The following is an 18,894-nucleotide window of genomic DNA, read 5'->3' on the forward strand; positions in this document are numbered from 1 at the left end:
CTGCCAGGCTGATGCAATGGCTCCCACCCTTGTGCACAGGGCTCCTCTTGCAAATGGCTGTCATAGCACAGACCCTGTTGCAGTTTGGTTAGTGAGTACATACTCAATTACAGCCACCCAGCAGGGAGCTTGGCACATGGGTATGTTTGAAATGAATAAATTAACAAATTGATAGGGGCTAAATAACTAGGATTTGGATATAAGCTCTGCCATTTATAAGCTAGGTGAGTCCCAGGTTCCTGATCTGTACAGTGGCAATAAAAATTATGGGTCAAGAGACCTCCAATAGTTTTTGTAAATGGCAAAATGCTGGTCACAAGATGGATGGAGGAGCAGAGAGAGAGTTTGTTATTATTGCTACATCTATTAACAGGTTTAATATTCTCATCCCTTATTTCTCTTTGGCTCCCAAAGGCATCACGGTTACCATAGCAACCAGAGGCTGATGATCCCTCCAGGGGCAGCAAAGTGAAGCTGAGCAAACTCCTAAGTCCTCATTTCTGCATGCCTTTCTCAGGCTAGAGTGAGATGGTCTGAAGCTCAGCCTCCTTTCAGCACCCCAAATCTGTCATGGGTCATTAGACATACAAACCCTGCCTCTGCAGCCTCAGGGCTCAGAAACACCCTTTTGGAGACTTTCTTTTCCCCAAGCTCTATCTCTGGCGTCCTGCCTGGTTGCCGGGGAAACAGGTTCCTCTGCGGACAAAGGAGGGAGCTGGGTCCTGCTTCCTCCTGGTCCTGTAGATGAGGATTTTTAGACTGTGGAGACTGCGTTGCCCTGCCCTGCACCTGCCATCGCTCTCTGTGTTCTCGCTCAGGTGCAGCTTGCCCTCCTTCACCACCCACACTGACGGGACCATGTGTAAAAGTGTGACCACAGGTGAATGGAAGAAAGTCTTCTATGAGAAGATGGAGGTGGCAAAGCCAGCTGATAGCTGGGACCTCATCATAGACCCCAACCTCAAGAACAATGTGCTGGCCCCTGGCTGGAAGCAGTACCTGGAATTGCATGCCTCAGGCAGGTAAGTAGTCCAGTAAATAGGGGCCCTGCAGGAAGCTGCTGGGGCAACTTCCAAGAAGAGACAGAGGCATGGAGAACCCAGGTGCTAAGAGTCAGTCTCACTCCATGTAGACTGGAGGCAAAGAAAGAGTCCCTAACTGGGAGCTGGGACACCTGAATTTGATTCCTGCTTTTCTACTGAGCACTTTTGTAACCTTCCCTCTCTGAGCCCAACTTCCCCATTCCAGAAAAGAGGTGGAATATATTAATCAGTTCTAATCTCTGCATTTACATGCTTTCAGATTTCAATAATTTCTTAACATGGTTAAGAGAAGGAGGGCTTCAGATTTATTGGGGGGTTAAGTATTCTGGTCTTGGGACAGTTTTATTTTAATCTATTTAATTCAGCTTGATTTAATATAAAATACTGAACACAAGAAGTGTGCTAGGAACTGGCTCTACTCTTCACTCCATGGCCCTTGAGCAATTCAATTTCCTTCTTAGATTCCACTTTCCCATTTGCAAAAAGAGGGGTTAGCCTAGATCCGTGCTTTGTGCTTCATGGACCAGCAGCATCAAAATCACCTAGAAACTGTTAAACACAAAGAACTTGTATCCCATTATAGACCTACTGAGAAGAAATCTTCATTTTAATAAAGGCCCCTAGATATGTACAATATATTGTACAATATCTGAGATAATTCCATTACCCTAGACTGCAGGTCTATTATGGGGAAACTTACCTTTAGGACATAAGATTGGGAGGCTGAGTGGTATACTGCCTGAGGGTCAGAAGCAAGGCCTTCTTTCCTGCCCTGGTTCAGTATACTCAACTCAATTCCAGAAACATCTATTGGGCATCTGAGATGTGCTAGTTACTGGCTCTGTGTCTAACTAGCTACATGTATACAGATTATTTTCTTATTCTATCTGCCTTAGAATAAAACAAAGGTCTTGACATTTTCTAACCCAACTTTTGTAGTTCAGTCTGAGAGAGGGCAAACAGTCCTCAAAGGATGTGAGTAAAAGAGAAGAGAAAGAAAACTTGAAGCCCCTAAATTGTTTGATAGGAGGTGTGTAAACCTCATCACTTGCTGGACACTTGACAGGGCCCAGGAGCTTCTATAAGACTTGGAAGGCTTGTGGGGCTAAGTGGGGAGTTTGTGGCTCCTCCAGATGGTGACCTGTGATCCCCAGCTGCCCCAGTGAGGTCACTCTGGGCATCAATTGCCTGCACTTGCAGGCCTTGGGATGCATTCATCTTGTCCCTGGCCAGAGGCTGAGAAGTGATAATAGCATCATTTTCTCCTGTTTTGGATCTAGTCTGTCCACAGTTGGTGTTACAGGTAAGAATGTGTGGGTAGATTATGCAATTCCTATATGATGCAGGCCATCTCCACTCATGTAGTGCACTTGCATGTTTTACAGATGAGGAAAGATGCTCAGAGCCAAAGGCCCATGGGCACGCCTGAGTGCATTGGGATGGAGGAAACTGAGACCTCTGCAGGGCACAGAGGAGGTGGGCCTGGTGACTGGCCGAGAGTTGCTGGATGCCAGGTGCATCCTAAGGAGTTCGCTCTGGGCCTAGCAGTGCACACAAGGGGGCAGGCTGGGCAGCCACTTGGGGAAAAGCTAATGAACCCAGGGGACCACAAACACACCAACCAACCCGCTTCCCGCGGCTGTTTCCACTGCTTCCACACCTTCCTCTCCTCTTCTCCTCCATTCCCGCAGGTTCCACTGCTCCTGGTGCTGGCACACTTGGCAGTCACCCCACGTGGTCATCCTCTTCCACATGTACCTGGACCGTGCCCAGCGCGCGGGCTCGGTGCGCATGCGCGTCTTCAAGCAGCTGTGCTACGAGTGCGGCACGGCGCGGCTGGACGAGTCCAGCATGCTGGAGGAGAACATCGAGAGCCTGGTGGACAACCTCATCACCAGCCTGCGCGAGCAGTGCTACGGCGAGCCCGGCGGCCAGTACCGCATCCACGTGGCCAGCCGCCAAGACAACCGACGGCACCGTGGCGAGTTCTGTGAAGCCTGCCAAGAGGGCATTGTGCACTGGAAGCCCAGCCAGAAATTGCTGGAAGAAGAGGCGACCACCTACACCTTTAAGCGGGCACCCAGCCCCTCCAAGCCGCAAGCCGAGACGGCTTCTGGCTGTAACTTCTTCTCTATCCCCTGGTGCTTGTTTTGGGCCACGGTCCTGCTGCTGATCATCTACCTCCAGTTCTCCTTCCGCAGCTCAGTCTAAGATTGCCTTGGTGGGCCCCAGGGGACTCTAGGGCCCCAAGGCTAGGGAGCCAGCCAGCTAGTGGGAGGGGTGAAGAGAGACCTGGGTTGCGAGTGGGGTTGAGTTTTAGCATTGATGCTGCCACTGACTCAGTGGGTTACCTGGAGAGATCAAGCAGCTTTTCCATCTATAATATCATAGGTTTGAGCTAGATCATTGGTTTTTCAAAGTGAAACCAAGGACCCCAAATTTCTGCATAGGTGCCTCAGGGACTTTTGAATTTGGAAAGTAGACTGAGTGAGTGGGTTTTCCATCCTGGTGAAACCACCCACCCCCAACTACTACCTCCTCCTGTTGCTTTAATCAGAACAGCTCCATCTTAGATGGAGTTCTGTTTTTAAAAACTTTGAAAATTAGAGGACTAGGTGATCTCAGAAGGCCTTTCCACAGCAATGAGATCACTCTTGTAAAGTCCCACCTCTACCCCTCATTATCTCCCACATCTGGGGCTGCCCAGTGTAGGAGACTCATCCACAGCTCTGCTTCCATGCATAAAGCAGAAGTTCCTTTAGAAGACACAGAGGCGTCACTAGGTTGTCCTTTTGCTGGGTCCACAGGCTCACTTGCTTCTCTTTTCCAAGCTCCCAGCTTCCAGTTTCCTTCCACTTTGGGTGCATTCTGGGGTGTGCCTGGTTCAGAGATGTTGCTTGGGGTGGAGTTCTGTAGAGCTAGGCTTCCCACCCACTGTAATTGAACTGGCTGAGAATTTAGGGGAGGATTAGAAGGTAGAGTGTTAGAAGCAAAGTACAAAATCCCTAGGAAACAAATACAACGACTTTCCATTTTAACAGAGGTTTTTCGGAGTTCAGGGATCAAGTCTGACTGATTCTCAGAAGTTCTGATGGCTGGAATGCAAGAGCAGGGGTCTGGTCTCCTGGGCTCTTTGCTGAGACCCTAGTAGAGAGGTCTCCTCACATTGGCTATGGATGGGCCCTCTCACCAAAAGCAGCAATCCACCTAGAACCACAGGAATGGGGGTCATTAGCAACAGAGGAAGCGTTAAAGATGTGCCCATACTCAAGTGCATAGATATGTGGGAGGACCTCACATCTCTCTAAAATGGGATGCAGTATGGTTTAGAGTAGCAGGAGAGAAGACTTACTGATAATAGGGGTATACAGGGGTGTGTGGTGGGAGGCAGAAAGCAAGAGATGGGATGCCACCCTGTACTTTTGAAGTTCTTTGTTCACCTCACCTCTCTTAATAACTTGACTCTTTTTTCCCCCATCCCCTGTTCCTCTCCTTTATAGTGGAAAGTCACTACCATCTATAGTGGTGGAGGGAAGAGGGCCATTTATATAAAGATGGGATACTTTAATAAAGATGGGATGTCGTCAGTGGGGCTCAGTAGTCATTAATGTGTGCTTCAGTGTCACTGTACTGTCCCTGATCTGTAATGGGCTGTTGGACACCTCCCTTCCCCTCTCTTTCCTTTCTGGGGTCCCCACATAAGGCTTTATCTTCCTCCAGCTTCAAGGTCTCGTCCAATTGTGTCCATAGTCAAGAGGGATGCAAGTAGCCCTTGGTCAGGGACCCAGTATAAGGTCTGTCATTTCTGCCTTTGTTATAATTCTAGTAACTGGCTGGTTACTTCTTATGCTTCAGTCACACGACATTCATACCTTTGTTTGGGGCATGTGTCCTGAGCACTTTCTATCTGGCAAACCCTGACTTGGGTGTTAGAATCTTGTGGGCACTAAGGGGCAGGCCCTGTCTTTCAAAGATATCTGCTTACTGCAGAAGTTCTCAGCACTGGAGAAATCCTGGGGAGCTTTTAAAGAAATATCAGTGCCTAGCCTCCACCTCAGATCAATAGAATCAGAATGTCATGGAGTGGGTTGTAAGCATCTGAATTAGAATAAGACTCCCGGGTAATCCACCTGTGCTGTCTGGTATAATGCCTTCTAACTGAGGAATGGACTTCCATTCACTCCTGGTTTTGTAATAATGAGCCCTGAGATTTTCTTTGATGACCTGCCTTGGATTCTGTAGGACTAGGGCTCAGCTTCCACACTCATTCCCACTCCTTACCCTGGGGACTTAACCCATCCTCAAACCTTCCTGCATCTGCCTGCTATGTTGGCTTTATCTTGCTCTGGGAGTCTTCATTATTGGCTCTATCATCCTTGCCAGGTGCTTACCAAACTGTTATAATTACTTGTCTATGGCTACACTCCTGGCTAGAATGTGACCCCAATGTAAAAGTGACTTACCTCAGGTCCCACTGCCAGATAGTATCAAAACAAGGAGTCCAACCCTCACCTAGTTTTAGTTTTAGTCTAGAACTCTTTCCTAAAGCATTAAGGCTCTTTTTGTTCTGTAGGAAGTTGTCTACAATCTATTGGGCCCCCCTCTGTCTCCCTTATTGTCCCCTATACTTGCTATAGATGGATAGGTCTAGGCTTGTTTACCAGCTTAGCCCTGTCTTGGCAAAGACTTCTCTGAGACAGCTCTTTCTTTGCACACATTGCCACATGTGACCTAATGAACTTGTTAGATATATCCTAGGTGTTATAAATGAACTCCTCAGGGACATTCTAGGATCCCAACTTTCTCCCAATGGAATTTCTGTGAACTGGTCTTGATGGTCAAGCCAGGAGGAGATCTACAGACACTGAATTGTGGTTCTGGAGGCTAAAACCCTCATTGTGGTGTCAGTAACGAGTGCTGTCTTGATCACTTTCCTCAAACTTATTGGGACCGAGAACTCTTCCTATGGGTCAAGAGTATTGAGAACCAAGACCACTAACTATGGTCATTTCCCACAAATTAAGTCCATAGATCATCAGATCTGTAAGACATATTAGAGACATCTTGATCTTGGGCCCTTATGTCATGGAGAAAGTAAGGAACTTGACCATCACAGTACAGCATAAATTAAAAGAAGACCATGAAATTTGGGGGTAAGAGACACTTGATTCTTGGATCTGCTACGTACTGGTTGTATGGCCTTAGACAAGTTACTTAAGCTTCTTGAGCCCCATTTTCCTTCTCATCAAAATGGGAGTATACTATGTGACTTGGAGGGCTATGATAAGAAATAAATAATACACTGTGATATGCCTGATCAAGAGTATAAGGTCCTCCTCGTTCCTCTGCTTTCACTTTCAGTTGACAGCCCCTCCCCTCTTTGATCTTGAAGGGCGCTTTCTCTTTATGATTTCTGCTCTGCAGGTAAATGTTTCAGGAAAAACATGGAAGGCAGGGGTTAATTTCCCAGCACAAGGCTAAGACCTGCTCAATTTTAATACAGGTACAGTCCTTTCTTTTCTGTTCCTCATATGTATTTCAAAGCAATGGCTTTATTTTCTATCAGCATTGTAGTCCTCTTTATTCTTCAAAGATAGATATTTAAAAAAATTTCCCCCAACAGAAAACACCAGTGATTTTTGGGCTCCACTCCATTGGCTGAAATACCCTAGAAGGAATGTAATTCCTTTCCAAGTCTTGTTCTGGTTCTTGGTAGGGCTCCCAGCTAAGGAAATTCCTTTGAAGTAATTTTTGGCATTGTGTGGGTACTGCCACATGTACCAAGGAAATGAAATACACCTGTTGTATGGCTATTTGGGGATAGGTCCTACTTGTGAGTAGGGGTGAGGTTGGTCTAGGAGTTAGGCAACCTGGGTTTCAGCTTTAGTCTAACCATTATATGTCTAAGTTGGTCACTTTGGGTGACTTACTCTTCTCCCTCTCCTGGGTCTCAGTTTTCTCATTTGTAAAGCAAAGAGGGAAGGTGATCTGAAGGATCCCTGCTAGCTCTGACCTTGCCACAGACTGCTGCTTAGTGCTATTCATCCTTGAGTATTTGAGATGATACCCTGATCCTGACTCCTCTAGCACATCACCTAATTGTAACGCCAGGATTTTAGTCTGCTTAGGTTAGTTTGGAATTTGACTTCTTAACTGAATAGTCATAACATCTTCCTTTCCTTTCCTTTCCTTTCCTTTCCTTTCCTTTCCTTTCCTTTCCTTTCCTTTCCTTTCCGGAAGCAAGCCTTTTATAAATCTTACTCTGATTATACTTCTTTAAAGGTATTCATATTTTGAAAGGTTGTTATCTTGAGAGGTACTGCCTTATACAAGAACTTGGGGTAGTGATGGAATTTCAGACTGTATTTTGTCTCCTCATGCCTAAAGTAAGCCCAATATTTTTACTTCTTTCTTAATATAGTCAAAGTAATATTATAATATATTACTTATTTTCAAGATTCATTTGTTCAACAAATGTTTATTGAGTACATATTATGTGCCAGACATTGTTCTTAGGCACTGGGGTATAATGAAAAGCAAAGTGACTAAATCACTGACTTTATGGATAGTAGAGGAACTAGACAATAAACAATATAAGTAAAATGTGTGGTATATTAGATAGTGTTAAGTAGTAAGGAGAAGGATACAGTAGGCCGAGGGGACAGGAAGGGCAGGTTATAGAACTATAATTTTAGATTTGGTAAGTAGAAAAAGTCTTGCTAAGTGACATTTGAAAAAAGATGAAAGAACTGAGCAAAGGGAATGACATGTGGATAGGGGAAGATGGAATGTTGAATCGCAAAGAGGCCATTGTGGCTGGCGTTTGGTCCAGGTTTAACAGTTATTACTATGTGGTAACAGGGGTCAGAGCGTATAAGCCATACATTATTGTCAGGACATCGGTTTTTAATTTGAATGAGATAAGAAGCCACAGGTGGGTTTGAACCATGAAGTAAAGAAAGAGGTGTATTCCAAGGTGGTGGCCTGTACCAGGGTGATAGCAATTGGGATTGAATCTGGATATATTTTAAAGATAAGCTGAGAAGATGTGCTGATGACTGAGACATGAGGTCTGAGAGAAAGAGAAGTCATAGAGGCCCCAAGGTTTTATTTTTGCCCAGGACAACTGGAAGAATAAATAAAGTTACCACTTTCTGAGATGAGGAAGGCTATATAGGAAGAGATTTGGTGGCCACATGAGGAGCTTGGTTTTGGACATGTAAATTTTGAGATGTGTTTTAGGCATTCTGCTAGACATTAAATGTGAGAAATGTCAAGGTGGCCGTTGACTATTCATACCTGCAGTTCAGAGGAGAGGCCCAAGCTGGAGATAATATTGAATATCATGAAATTAAGTGGGATAATTCATACAGAGCCCTGAGGCTCTTCATGTAGAGAGGTTAGAAAGAAGGAGAAGCCCACAGGGAAGCTGTGGAAACTGAGGCACAGAGAACACGATTCACTTGAACTTTCAGAGCCATTAGGCAGCAAAACCTGGACTGGAGCCCAGATCTTCAGAGTTTGGGTTCAGAGCTATTTCCACTGGCCCAAAGCACTTTATTTCTCATGGCACCAACTTACTCCTTGGATTGGAATTCTGTTCATGTCCATGCCTGGGACATAGTTCATCAAGTCTGAGCAGGGCATGGATTTTTGTCTATTTTTCTCAGTGTGTTTGAAGTATTTCATTATTTTAAAATGCACTAAAATTAAAGACTTAATGGGAGGCCTAGATTGCCAACATGGATTTAGGCATTAGACGTGCAAACTTAGACCAAAGGGAAATGTTGTCAGAGTTGTTTAAAGGAAGATTCTGTTGTCTTGGATCCCAGTGACAGGCCTGGGCCACATGTGAATGTTTAACAAGCAGGATTAAATAAGCCAGATGGGAATCATGTCACAGGGTAAACAGCTCAAGGGGAGATGAGAGTGCTCACTTTCAAAATAGGCCAACGTCCTCCGAAACTTGGGTCTAGACTACCTCTACACACACCCCTCAGGTCCCTGGAGCTCGCCCTGGTTGGTACTGGCCTGTTGGTGTGAACTGGGGACCATAACCTGTTACTTTGCAGAGACGTCCAATGGGAGTGGCAGATGTTGGTGGGGGAGATATGTTCCCACCTACACAGATCTGTTTATCATTCCATATGCTCACCCTGGGCACCGTCCAGGCTTGACACACCTTCTTGTCATAACACTGTCTTGTCTTAACACCCAAGTCCTCAGAGGGAACTCCCTTGGAGTCTTTGTGAGCTGCCTAAGCGTTGAAAGGGTCCTGGCTCCTTTTCCTGTAATCAGAAGCTCATTGCTGGGAATTGAGCCTGTGTTTTTGCATCCAAAGGACATTTGCCTTATCTTCTAGGAAAAGAAAAAGAAGGCCAACACACAACAGATGTAGGAGATGGTTGCAAAGGCCTTCCCTTGAGTTCAGAGAACCCTATCCCTTCCTTTCTAGAGATAGGCATGGACACCGGCAGGCCACAGAAAGAGCAGGGGCCTCAAAGTCATTACCACGTTTGGGTTTCAGTCTCTGTCCTGTTTCCTCTCTATTTCTCCACCAGTTCATCCTGAAGTGTTAACAGAGGTTAGGAATCTGTTAACACTGGCTTTTTTTTTTAGGCCCAGGCCTAGGTTCTCAGAGCCACAAGAAGCAGATTCCTATCCTCCCTGTCCTTGGGCCTGCCTTAGTTCAGAGCTGGCAGGGTCCCTTGCCATCTTGTTTCCCTGCCTTTAGCCTCTTCTCCTTCAGCTGACTTTGCACGAATGCTTCCTTTGATCATGTCTCCCCTTGGTCCCAAAACTACAAATGTCTCCCCATTCCTCAAACCAAGCTGAGCTTCCCAGGAGAGACTTCAGATATTTTTATGGTGTTGTTTTTTCTCCCAATTTGTCTGACTCCCCAGGGACACCAAGTCACTCAGTTTCTCCCCAACACCACTGCCTTTTCCTCTCCCCGCTGTCACAGATGCTCTCTCCTATGCCCGAAATGCCTTCGCCTTCTTCAGTTTATCACAGCAAAGTAAAAGAGACTATTCTTTCCGGGAAGACACCAATGCAGCAGAAATTACTGAGTGGGAGTGTCACTGAGAATCACAGGGGAGGTCCTGGACCACAGCCTAGAGCAGCAGGGCACCCACATCATCTCTGCTTCTCACCAGCCGTGTGACCTAACTCCAAGGCCCAAGCTTGGGTGACAGAGGCTGCCAACATTATTAGGGGCTACACATCAGCAGGATAGTCTAGAAATGTGGTCCTCACAGCGTATGGACCTTAGAATTATCTGGGGAACTTTAACCCCCTAACTGCAATGCTCAGACCTTACTCCTGACTGATTATATATGAATCTCTGGGGGTGGGACCCAGCCATCAGTATTTATAAACTTCCCAGGTGACTCCCAGTGCAGCCCACTTTAAGAACCCTGAGTGTAGAACCAGTGCAGTAAGAGCTTGGGCTCCAGAGTCCATCAGAACTGGTTTCAAATCCCAGTCTCCCCACCTCCTAAATGAGAGATCTTGGGTCACACTTTTAAAATATAAACTTTTAATATTAGATAGTTTTAGGTTAACAGAAAAATTATGAAGATGGTACATAAAGTTCCCATATATCCTTCAACAGTTTCCATATCCTTAACATCTTTCATAAGTATGGCACATTTGGCACAATTAACAGACCAGTGTTCATTTATTATTTATAACTGAAGTCCACGCTTTGTTGTCATTTGATGATCTCTCTCCTGTTTCTGTGTCTCATGTCTCCTCTTCTTATGGGACACCAGTTGTATTGGATTAAGAACCTACCCTACCCCAGTATGACCTTGTCTTAACTCATTATATCTGCAAAGACCCTATTTCCAAATAAGGTCATGTTTGGATGTAGTGAGGGTTAGAACTTCAATATATCTTTTTTGGGGGATACAATTCGACCTGTTATAGGCTCCTCTTGGCTGTGACAGTTTTTCCAACTTTTCTTATTGTTGATGACCTTAAGTCTGAGAAATATTGGTCAAGTATTTTTAGAGTATCCCTCAGATGGGATTTTTCTGATATGTGTCTCATGTTTAGACTGCGGTTATGATATTTGGGGAGGAAGAAAAAACACAAAGAGATAGGGCCACTTTCATCACAGCATATCAGGGTCCATACTATCAACATGACTTAGCACTGTTGATATTAACTGTGATCACCTGGCCAAAGTAGAGTTTTGCCAGGTTTCTCCATTATAAAGTCATTCTCTCCCCTCCCCATTTTCATATTGTACTCTTTGGAAGGAAGTCACTATGTGCAGCCCACACTTAAGGGATGGAGAGTTATTTCATCTCCTTTAGAGAAAAGTATTTACATAAGTTACTTGGTATTCTCCATGAGAGATTTATCTATTCTCCCCCATTTATTTATTTATTCAGTATGTGCTCATGGATATTTACTTTCTACTTTGGGTTATAATCCAATACTATTTAATTGTTTTCTTGTTCATATTATTCCAGCTTTGGCCATGGAGCTCTTCCAGTAGGCTCCTGTGTCTCTGTGGTTTACTTTCATCATTGTGTGACTTCCTTACTTTCTAAAATAGGAGACTTTAGTCTCCTCTTGCACCAGAAGTATACCCATACTGAAATCAACCATTTCATCAAGGAGTTTTTTAATTGGAGAATATTATTAGGAACCAAAATTTGATTATTATGTGTGCTTGTTGCTATGGGGTGTTATCTTTTTAGGATGGGTCACATTTTTAACCTCACTGTGCTTCAATTTGCTCACCAGTAAAATGGGGATACTAACAGAACTTTCATCACAGGTCATTGTGAAGATTAAATTAAAGAATTGTTTAAGAGCTTAATGTAGTCTCAGTCATATAGTAAATGCTTAAACATGTTAGTAATTATTTCCCATGGAAATTTTTATATGTGAGCTAAATTTAGTTGCCAAAGTTCTTTCCTATCTGCTAATTTTTCTGATACAATAACCCTCAGGAGGGGTAGGGAAAAGATTTTTCTGCCAGTTTGTATATGGAGAAATTAAGTGAATAAGGGATTAAACTTATTCTGCGTTAGAACCTAAGTCTCAGTTTCAAGACCCATTTTAGGGCCAGGTTGGCTGCCGTCTCTGCTGCCTGAGTGGTATGGACTTCCTGTACCTGATTCTTGCCTAGCTTTTCTTGAAGGACTTTTTTGGTGGTATTGATTCTTAGATTCATGTCACCAGGAGATATTAACTCATGGTAGAAAGAAAGTACTCCAATCCATAAGAGGCTACTCATAGACATGGTGCCATATTTTCTGAACCAAACAAATGAATACATGATCCAAAAAAAAAATTTTTTTCTATTGTGTATGGATGACAATCAAGACATGTAATTTGGATGCTGAAAAATTGGCATCCTGCTATTTTGATAATTTGCAGGAACAGGAGGACAAAGTATTTACATAATCAGAACTGCAAAGCTTAAGATATGCTATTGTATTGCTAATATGACCATCTGATCATAGTCTCTCTCTCTCTCTTCATGGTACAGCGATCCTAATCAGTTACAGAGAAATGTTGATAAATGAAAACACAACTCACCAGAATCATCAGCACATGAAAAACACAAGAGAAATAGGATGCTTTGACTCAATGCAGATGTTTATTGAAACAAGTGCATAGTCACCCACAAGAACAACAGCTTCTGTTGCTAATGAAATTGGCATGATCAGTATTGATAATAACAATGTTTATGGTATGAAATCATAGCTTTAGATATAAAAATTATGTTCTAGGGAGGTGGATTTTGGTTGTATGGAGGAGACCTTTGTAAAAGGCAGCTCATGTTGAAGTTGGAATGGGCTGCATTTGGAGGTTGTGAATTTTCCATCTCTGGAAATGCTTAAGGAAGATGTCATTAAGTTAGACAAGATGGTCCTAGCAGACACTCCAACCCTCTACTTCCATGACTCTGTGAGAGACTTGGGTTTCTTGTACCTTAGCAGCAGTGCAGGGGCTGATATATCTTTTATACAGCACATTTAGACATTCCTTGGAATAAGGATGAAGTTGCAGTTGGGAGAATAGATGGGGTAAACTGTGCCCAGCCAGAAGTTAGTATAGATAGACATCCCCTGCTTTTTGAAAGTTTGGTTTACTGCACTTCTTAAAAGACTTGCATTAGTACCCATTTCACTAACCAAAAGAAATCTGAAGAGGACTTTCAGTTATAAGGAAAAAAAAGGTGAAAAACAAAATTAGGGTTCAGGGTTTGTTTTGCAGTGAGCTCTTATAGAAACATCATGCACCCTGAGTGGCAAGAGTGACCCTGCCAAGCTTCTTCCCCAGGAACTAGACCCAGCATCTCAGCATCAAGGCATCACAGCTTTGAACTGTGACTGAGGGCATCTGTGTTTTATCTCAATTTATTTTGTGCATCAGTTAACAAGATGTATCCTAAGGTAATTTTTTCTTCACTTGATGTTCCTTTGGCTTATGAGAGGCTTAGGAATGCTAGCCTTTTGATTAGCAGAGAAGGAGGAGGGATCTGTATTTGTATATAAATCCTGAGGCTAAGTCCCATTATTATCTGACTTGAAGGAGAAAGTCCTCTTAAATGATGGTTCTGATTCCAAAATCAGGACATCGGTCTACTAGACATGTTGTTTTTTGTGAGAGAATATAGTGTAATCTGAGGAAAGCCTGAGGGGACATGTATTTGCTCTCTCCTTCCACCTGGAAGGCCTTCCTGTCTTACCTGTAGAATGCCTGCCCACCCTCCTCAACGTTCAGCTCCAGCACCGCGTCAGCTGGGATGCTTTCCTGACGTTCCCTCCTCCAGTGCCTCCCTGCTGCCCCATCACATCACAGTAGGGGGGTGGGGGTGGGGATTCATTCTGTTCATGGCTGGCACTTGTGTATGTGTCAGTTCCCCTTGTTGGAGCTTCTGGAAGGTAGGAGTCATGTTCCCCTCATCTCAGCAGTCTCCAGAGACTCCCAGACAATGCTGCATATCAGGAAGGTATGGCATTTTGGCATGCCCTAGGGAAATTCCAGAACTTTCCATTACACTTCTTCTTTGGTGTATGAAGTAGAGCTGGAGCTTGCTTGACAAATGTCCGATGCAGTTGGGTCCCACTGTCATCTTTCCTTTACAGAGTAAATTGTGGGGCACAGAGAGGTAGAATGACTAGCTTGCAGAACCAGAAGCAGGCTGTGACCTGCTGTCCCTGAGCATTCAGCCTTGGGCTTAGTGTCCTTAAGTCTCATTAAGTCTTATTCCTTGTGCTTTCTTTCAGCAAGAGACCCTGAATGATTCCAGCAGCTGCAGTGCAAGCCAAGAACTGAAGTCTCCTCTGAAGACTGATTTTGGTAGAACCAGACAGGACCTGGGGCTTCTGATCGTTTGAAGGGCTTAAATCTCAGAGCTCTGGAGGGGATAAGTTCTCTGGGAACCCACTGAGAGGGGCTGGCTCACAGAGGGCAACTGCATGCAAAACACTTATGACTGTGTGGGGCTAGGGCATTGAGGGTAAGGAACAGGGGTGAGGAATGGGAAGAATGGCTGCGTGGGGTCAGCTGTGGACACAGGGAGGGAGGGTTCAGGGCCGTGAGTCTAGCCTACTAGGGCTGACCGTATGCAGCTCAGACTCTCGAAAAGGGAAGGAGGTTGGGGCCTAGAGCAGATGCTCATCTTAGGAATAAGGGAAGGTTCCTTGACTAGCACTTTGCCTGGGCTACATCTTTGGGAACCATGGTGTGGTGAATGAGGGAGGGTGTTGCTGCAGCAGCAGTATTTTCTCTGCACCAAAACTCTATTAAACCCTAAGGTAATTTTTGCCTTTTGGTTACGTTGGCTTTAACTTGTGTCATCAAGGAAAAATGGCTTCTCTGAACCAAAGTTGTCAGAGCTGGGAGGGTCCTTTGGGGTGAGGAGGAGGGACTTGCTTCAAGTCATACAGAGAGCTGGGGGCAGAGCTAGTTCTAGAACCTGGTGTCTGGCTTCCCAGCCTGGCATTCCCAATCTCCCTCTTTGCCCTGTTTCTAGCAAGGCACTCCCGCTATTTGCTGTCTAGCTCATGCATTGCTGTGGGGCATGCTAGAGAACTAAGAACCTTCTCTCTTTTACTTTTTTAATTGGGGCAGGGATTGGGATTGGGAAAGGTATAGGGTAGCACAGAAGCACAGAGCATTTGGAGGCAGATGAAAGAGACAGTCAAGGCTGAGGGGAGGGGTACCCACTGATGATCCCTAAGACCCAGCCAGTATTTGTAAGAACTTTGCCTGCCCGGTAGGCACACTGGCATTCTGCTAAGTCACATTTATCAGGGACTTAGTTTATGCCTGCCCTGGGCTAAGTGCTATGTATATATTAATTAATTTTATCCTCATCAAACTTTATGAGGTAGGTAAGGTATGCTCTTTCCAGAATATGGACAAAGAAACTGAGGTTCAAAGAGGTGAAGTCATCTGCACAGCGTTGCAAACCTACTGAGTGATAGAGGCTGCATTCAGCCCTGTATTCTGATCACTCAGCTACTCTGCTTCTTTAAAGGAAGAGAAAAGGGGGCTGAGATGGCCTTGTTATTGGCCAGTAATGGACGGCCTGAATGAGGTGGGCGAAGGGCGAGGGTGTCTTGCATCAGATAATTATCCTCTGCTGCTGACTGATCACGGACAGGTGGTGAAAAACTGAAATCAATTCCTCATACTGGTTACTGTCTGGATCCAGTTCTTGTTGCCATAGATGTAGGAATAGACTCCATAGCGGTCCTTCTTTCCACAGTCGTCACCCCAGGACACTGTGCCCACCAAGTACCACTGGCCTCTCTCTTTATCCAGGGTCACCATGGGGCCTCCAGAGTCACCTGCACAGGCATCTTTCCCCCCTAGATGAAAAACAAAAAACAAATGCAGGTTAAAATAACCTGTCCCGTTCCCTAACCCCAAATCCAAAGGAGCCTCCTTCTCCCCACCGCTGACTTGTAGTTTAGAGAGTTGGGCACAAGGGGGCACAAGCAGATCATTTGACTCAAACCTGGGCTCTGAGAAGTTCTAGGTCAGGCCTCCTCAGAGCCCAGTGATCTTAGAAAGTGCAGGTTAAGAACTCTCTTGTTTCATAGATGAAAATTTGAACTTGGAGGAAGGAATAATGGAAATTTCTTAGCACTCTTCTCTCTGACACAGCCTCTCCAGCAAAATCCTTCCTTTCTTGACCTTCCTCCTCTTCCACTGTTTGCTCTGCCAGACTCCAAGGTCCCCAGCCCTTCCGTTGCTGGGCTCTGCACCACTTCCTGGCTGGTAGTGCCTCTTGACTCACCTTCCTTCTCCCCAGCACAGATCATGTCCCTGGTAACCTTCTTCTTCAGTGGGACATAGGCCTTCTGGCAGGTGTGGTGATCAACAATTGGGATTTCGATCTGAAACACACGGTCATTGTTGGTCCCCACTTCTGGGTGAGGAGTCCCTACTGTTCTGACATCTCCTATAGATGGCTCCTCCCCATCCCCATCCTCATCCTGGATGAGTCTGGGACTCCCTTAGACCTGGTCTCAGGAACTGCCCTGTGAAGAAATACTGAATGGACGATCAGGAGACCCATGGTCAGATACAGTCTCAGTCATGAACTTGCTATGTGACCTTGGGCAAGTCATTTGCCCTCTTTGAGTTTCAGTTTTCTCATGTGTAAATTGGTGATCATAATGCTTGTGTAGCACAGGCTTTATTTCAAATATGGCAATGTATGCAAAACATAAGGTCAGTCTTCTTTCCTCCCATCCCTACTGTTACTGGCTGTGGGGCCTGGGGCATGTGGCTTAATAACTGTTTTTTCAGACCTCTGAGACTCATCCGAACAAAGGAAGTCACGATATTTGATATACTAATCACACAGCCTTGTACAAAGAGGAGACAAATGAGCAGATGCTGCTTTGTAAATTACAAACACTACATAAACGTCGGGTACAGTAGGGTCACTGGCACTCACCCTGCAGCAAGCATTTGCTTATATTCTCCCTCACTACAGTATGAGTTTCTAGACCCTGAATCTGTAGCTTGTCCATTTCTATATCATCTAACTTGGAACATTTTATATATTGAGGTGATAAACTGATACATAAAAATAAGGTATATATTGTCATTATCATTGCCCTTGATTCAGGTTGGGGCTAAATGTTGGCATAGATGTCTGGAATAAAACAAGAAAACATATGAGTCTAGTTCGGCCAAACCAATCACTGAATGGGTCATATGGCCCCAAAAGTACAGTTCCTATTGGCCTTTGCTTGGAGGGGACCAGAAGACATTTAGGTCTGTCTTAGGCCATGGGCTTGCTAGATAAGTGGGGAGAGGAAATCAGGGTAGAGTGGTTGTGAGCACATATATTCAGTGAACTGTCAAGTACATGACAAACCTCTATTGTTCAGGTGTCACTTCCTCTGGGAAGTCCTCTTGGACCCCTAAGATGAGGTCATATCTCCTGTAATATATTTCAGAGCATTCCACATTTCTCCATCATCACATTTATCACATTGAAAACTACCTTGTCTGCCTCTCACTTGACTAGGAGGCCAGGAACCAGGTCTGTCCTTTCATCCCCAGCATACCTAGCACAACGTTTAGTACATGGGATGCACCAAATAAACACCTGGGAGCTAGTGAATGAAGGATGAATGGTTGTTGCAAATTTGAAATTTTAAAGTACATTAAAATAACATATGTTGAAAGATTTACAAACTAGCTGTGCCAGTCATAGGACTTGGCAATATCAGAGCCAGGCAGCTCTTGGAGAACATCTAGTGTTGCCCCTGACTTTGCAGCTTAAGATACTATACTGTCATGTAGAGAGGCAAATTACTTGTTTAAGATCACCCAGCAAGTTAGTAGCAGCCAGGACTTGGAGCCATGGCTCCTTATTTCTAATTTACTGTTCTTTTATGTACTGATATGAATGTGAAGTTCTAAATGCAACAGTCAAGTACATTCCTGCAAGAACTGCAGCTCTCAAGAACCTATTCTTTGGTCCATTCTTGTTCAATTTGCTGTATGAATCTTTATCATGTACAGATGGATCATCCTTTCTGCTGTTTTCTGGAAGAATTTCATGACCTGATTTACAGAAACAGTCACCAATGTTTAGAGACTAGAGACCCATGGCATGCAAAACAAACAAATCAAGCTCATTGGGATTCAAAGCCCCAGTGAACTTGGAGGTGAGTGTGAGCCCTTGTCGTCCTCCTCTACCACCCCCTCCCCAAGCCTCCAAGTCCCTGAGGGACAACACGCAGCAGGAAGGTCCTATGCAAGGCAGAGGTGTCACTCTCTGTGGGGCATAAGTTGAACTTCACCTCCATCAAGGTCTCTGGAAACCTTTGCAAGAACTGCTTCCCCCAGCCACTGACGATGACCACGGCCCCTGGAGGAGAGAAGATGCAGTGGAAGCAGAGATGTTGTCTGTGGGCTTTTCAGAATGTTGCAGCTCACAGCCCCGTCATCCTCAGCCTGAGGAGGAAGGACTGCATTTGCGCCCTCAGAGAAGGCAGCATGGGGAGGAGGAAGACTGCTGGGTTACCTGCAACAGAGGTCTAGGAATTTGTTTTTATGAACCATGAGCTGGTTTGTTTAGTTGTCTGCTCTCTCCCACTCCCAGCTAACATGGAACTTGGGCTTCCCGAAGGCAGAGTCCACTGCTTACCCCTGTGCCTGCAACAGTGCTGGCACATGGTAGGTGCTCAATCAATAAATGTGAAAAAAATAAGAAGTTCGGCCTAGTCCACAATATGCTATGTTGCCTTTAACAAGCCCTCACTCATCCAGCCTGTTCTGGGCCTCAGTTTTCCTATCTATAAAATGAAGTGGCCAGACTTGGTATCCTCTGACTTGCCTGCCTCCC

General features: G+C 44.9%; 2 protein-coding genes across 2 annotated transcripts in view; one reads left to right on the forward strand and one right to left on the reverse strand.

The window, feature by feature from the left end:
- Nucleotides 1–744: 744 nt before the first annotated feature.
- Nucleotides 745–3,254, forward strand: RTP1 (receptor transporter protein 1). The gene is made up of 2 exons (XM_090280303.1): nt 745–1,022; nt 2,735–3,254. The coding sequence occupies exons 1-2, from the start codon at nt 745–747 to the stop codon at nt 3,252–3,254; spliced, it is 798 nt and encodes a 265-aa protein (XP_090136429.1).
- Nucleotides 3,255–13,775: 10,521 nt separating this feature from the next.
- Nucleotides 13,776–18,894, reverse strand: part of MASP1 (MBL associated serine protease 1) — a 61,304-nt gene continuing 56,185 nt past the window's right edge. Inside the window, exons 14-16 of the mRNA XM_090275212.1 lie at nt 18,350–18,417; nt 16,324–16,423; nt 13,776–15,892 (exon numbers count right to left, since the gene is read on the reverse strand). Of these exons, the coding sequence (XP_090131338.1) occupies nt 15,702–15,892; nt 16,324–16,423; nt 18,350–18,417 (359 nt within the window). The 3' untranslated portion in view covers nt 13,776–15,701. The remainder of the gene's footprint in view (nt 15,893–16,323; nt 16,424–18,349; nt 18,418–18,894) is intronic.

The sequence above is a fragment of the Furipterus horrens genome, unplaced genomic scaffold (genome assembly GCF_987537825.1).
Source record: "Furipterus horrens unplaced genomic scaffold, mFurHor1.1.pri manual_scaffold_1, whole genome shotgun sequence".
Classification (NCBI taxonomy): Eukaryota; Metazoa; Chordata; class Mammalia; order Chiroptera; family Furipteridae; genus Furipterus; species Furipterus horrens.

Excerpts from the sequence above, each read along its gene's own strand:
- RTP1 (XM_090280303.1), top strand. The coding sequence starts at position 745 with ATGAGGATTTTTAGACTGTGGAGACTGCGTTGCCCTGCCCTGCACCTG. Across the intron at positions 1,023-2,734 it reads GAATTGCATGCCTCAGGCAG|GTTCCACTGCTCCTGGTGCT; the intron begins GTAAGTAGTCCA and ends CCATTCCCGCAG.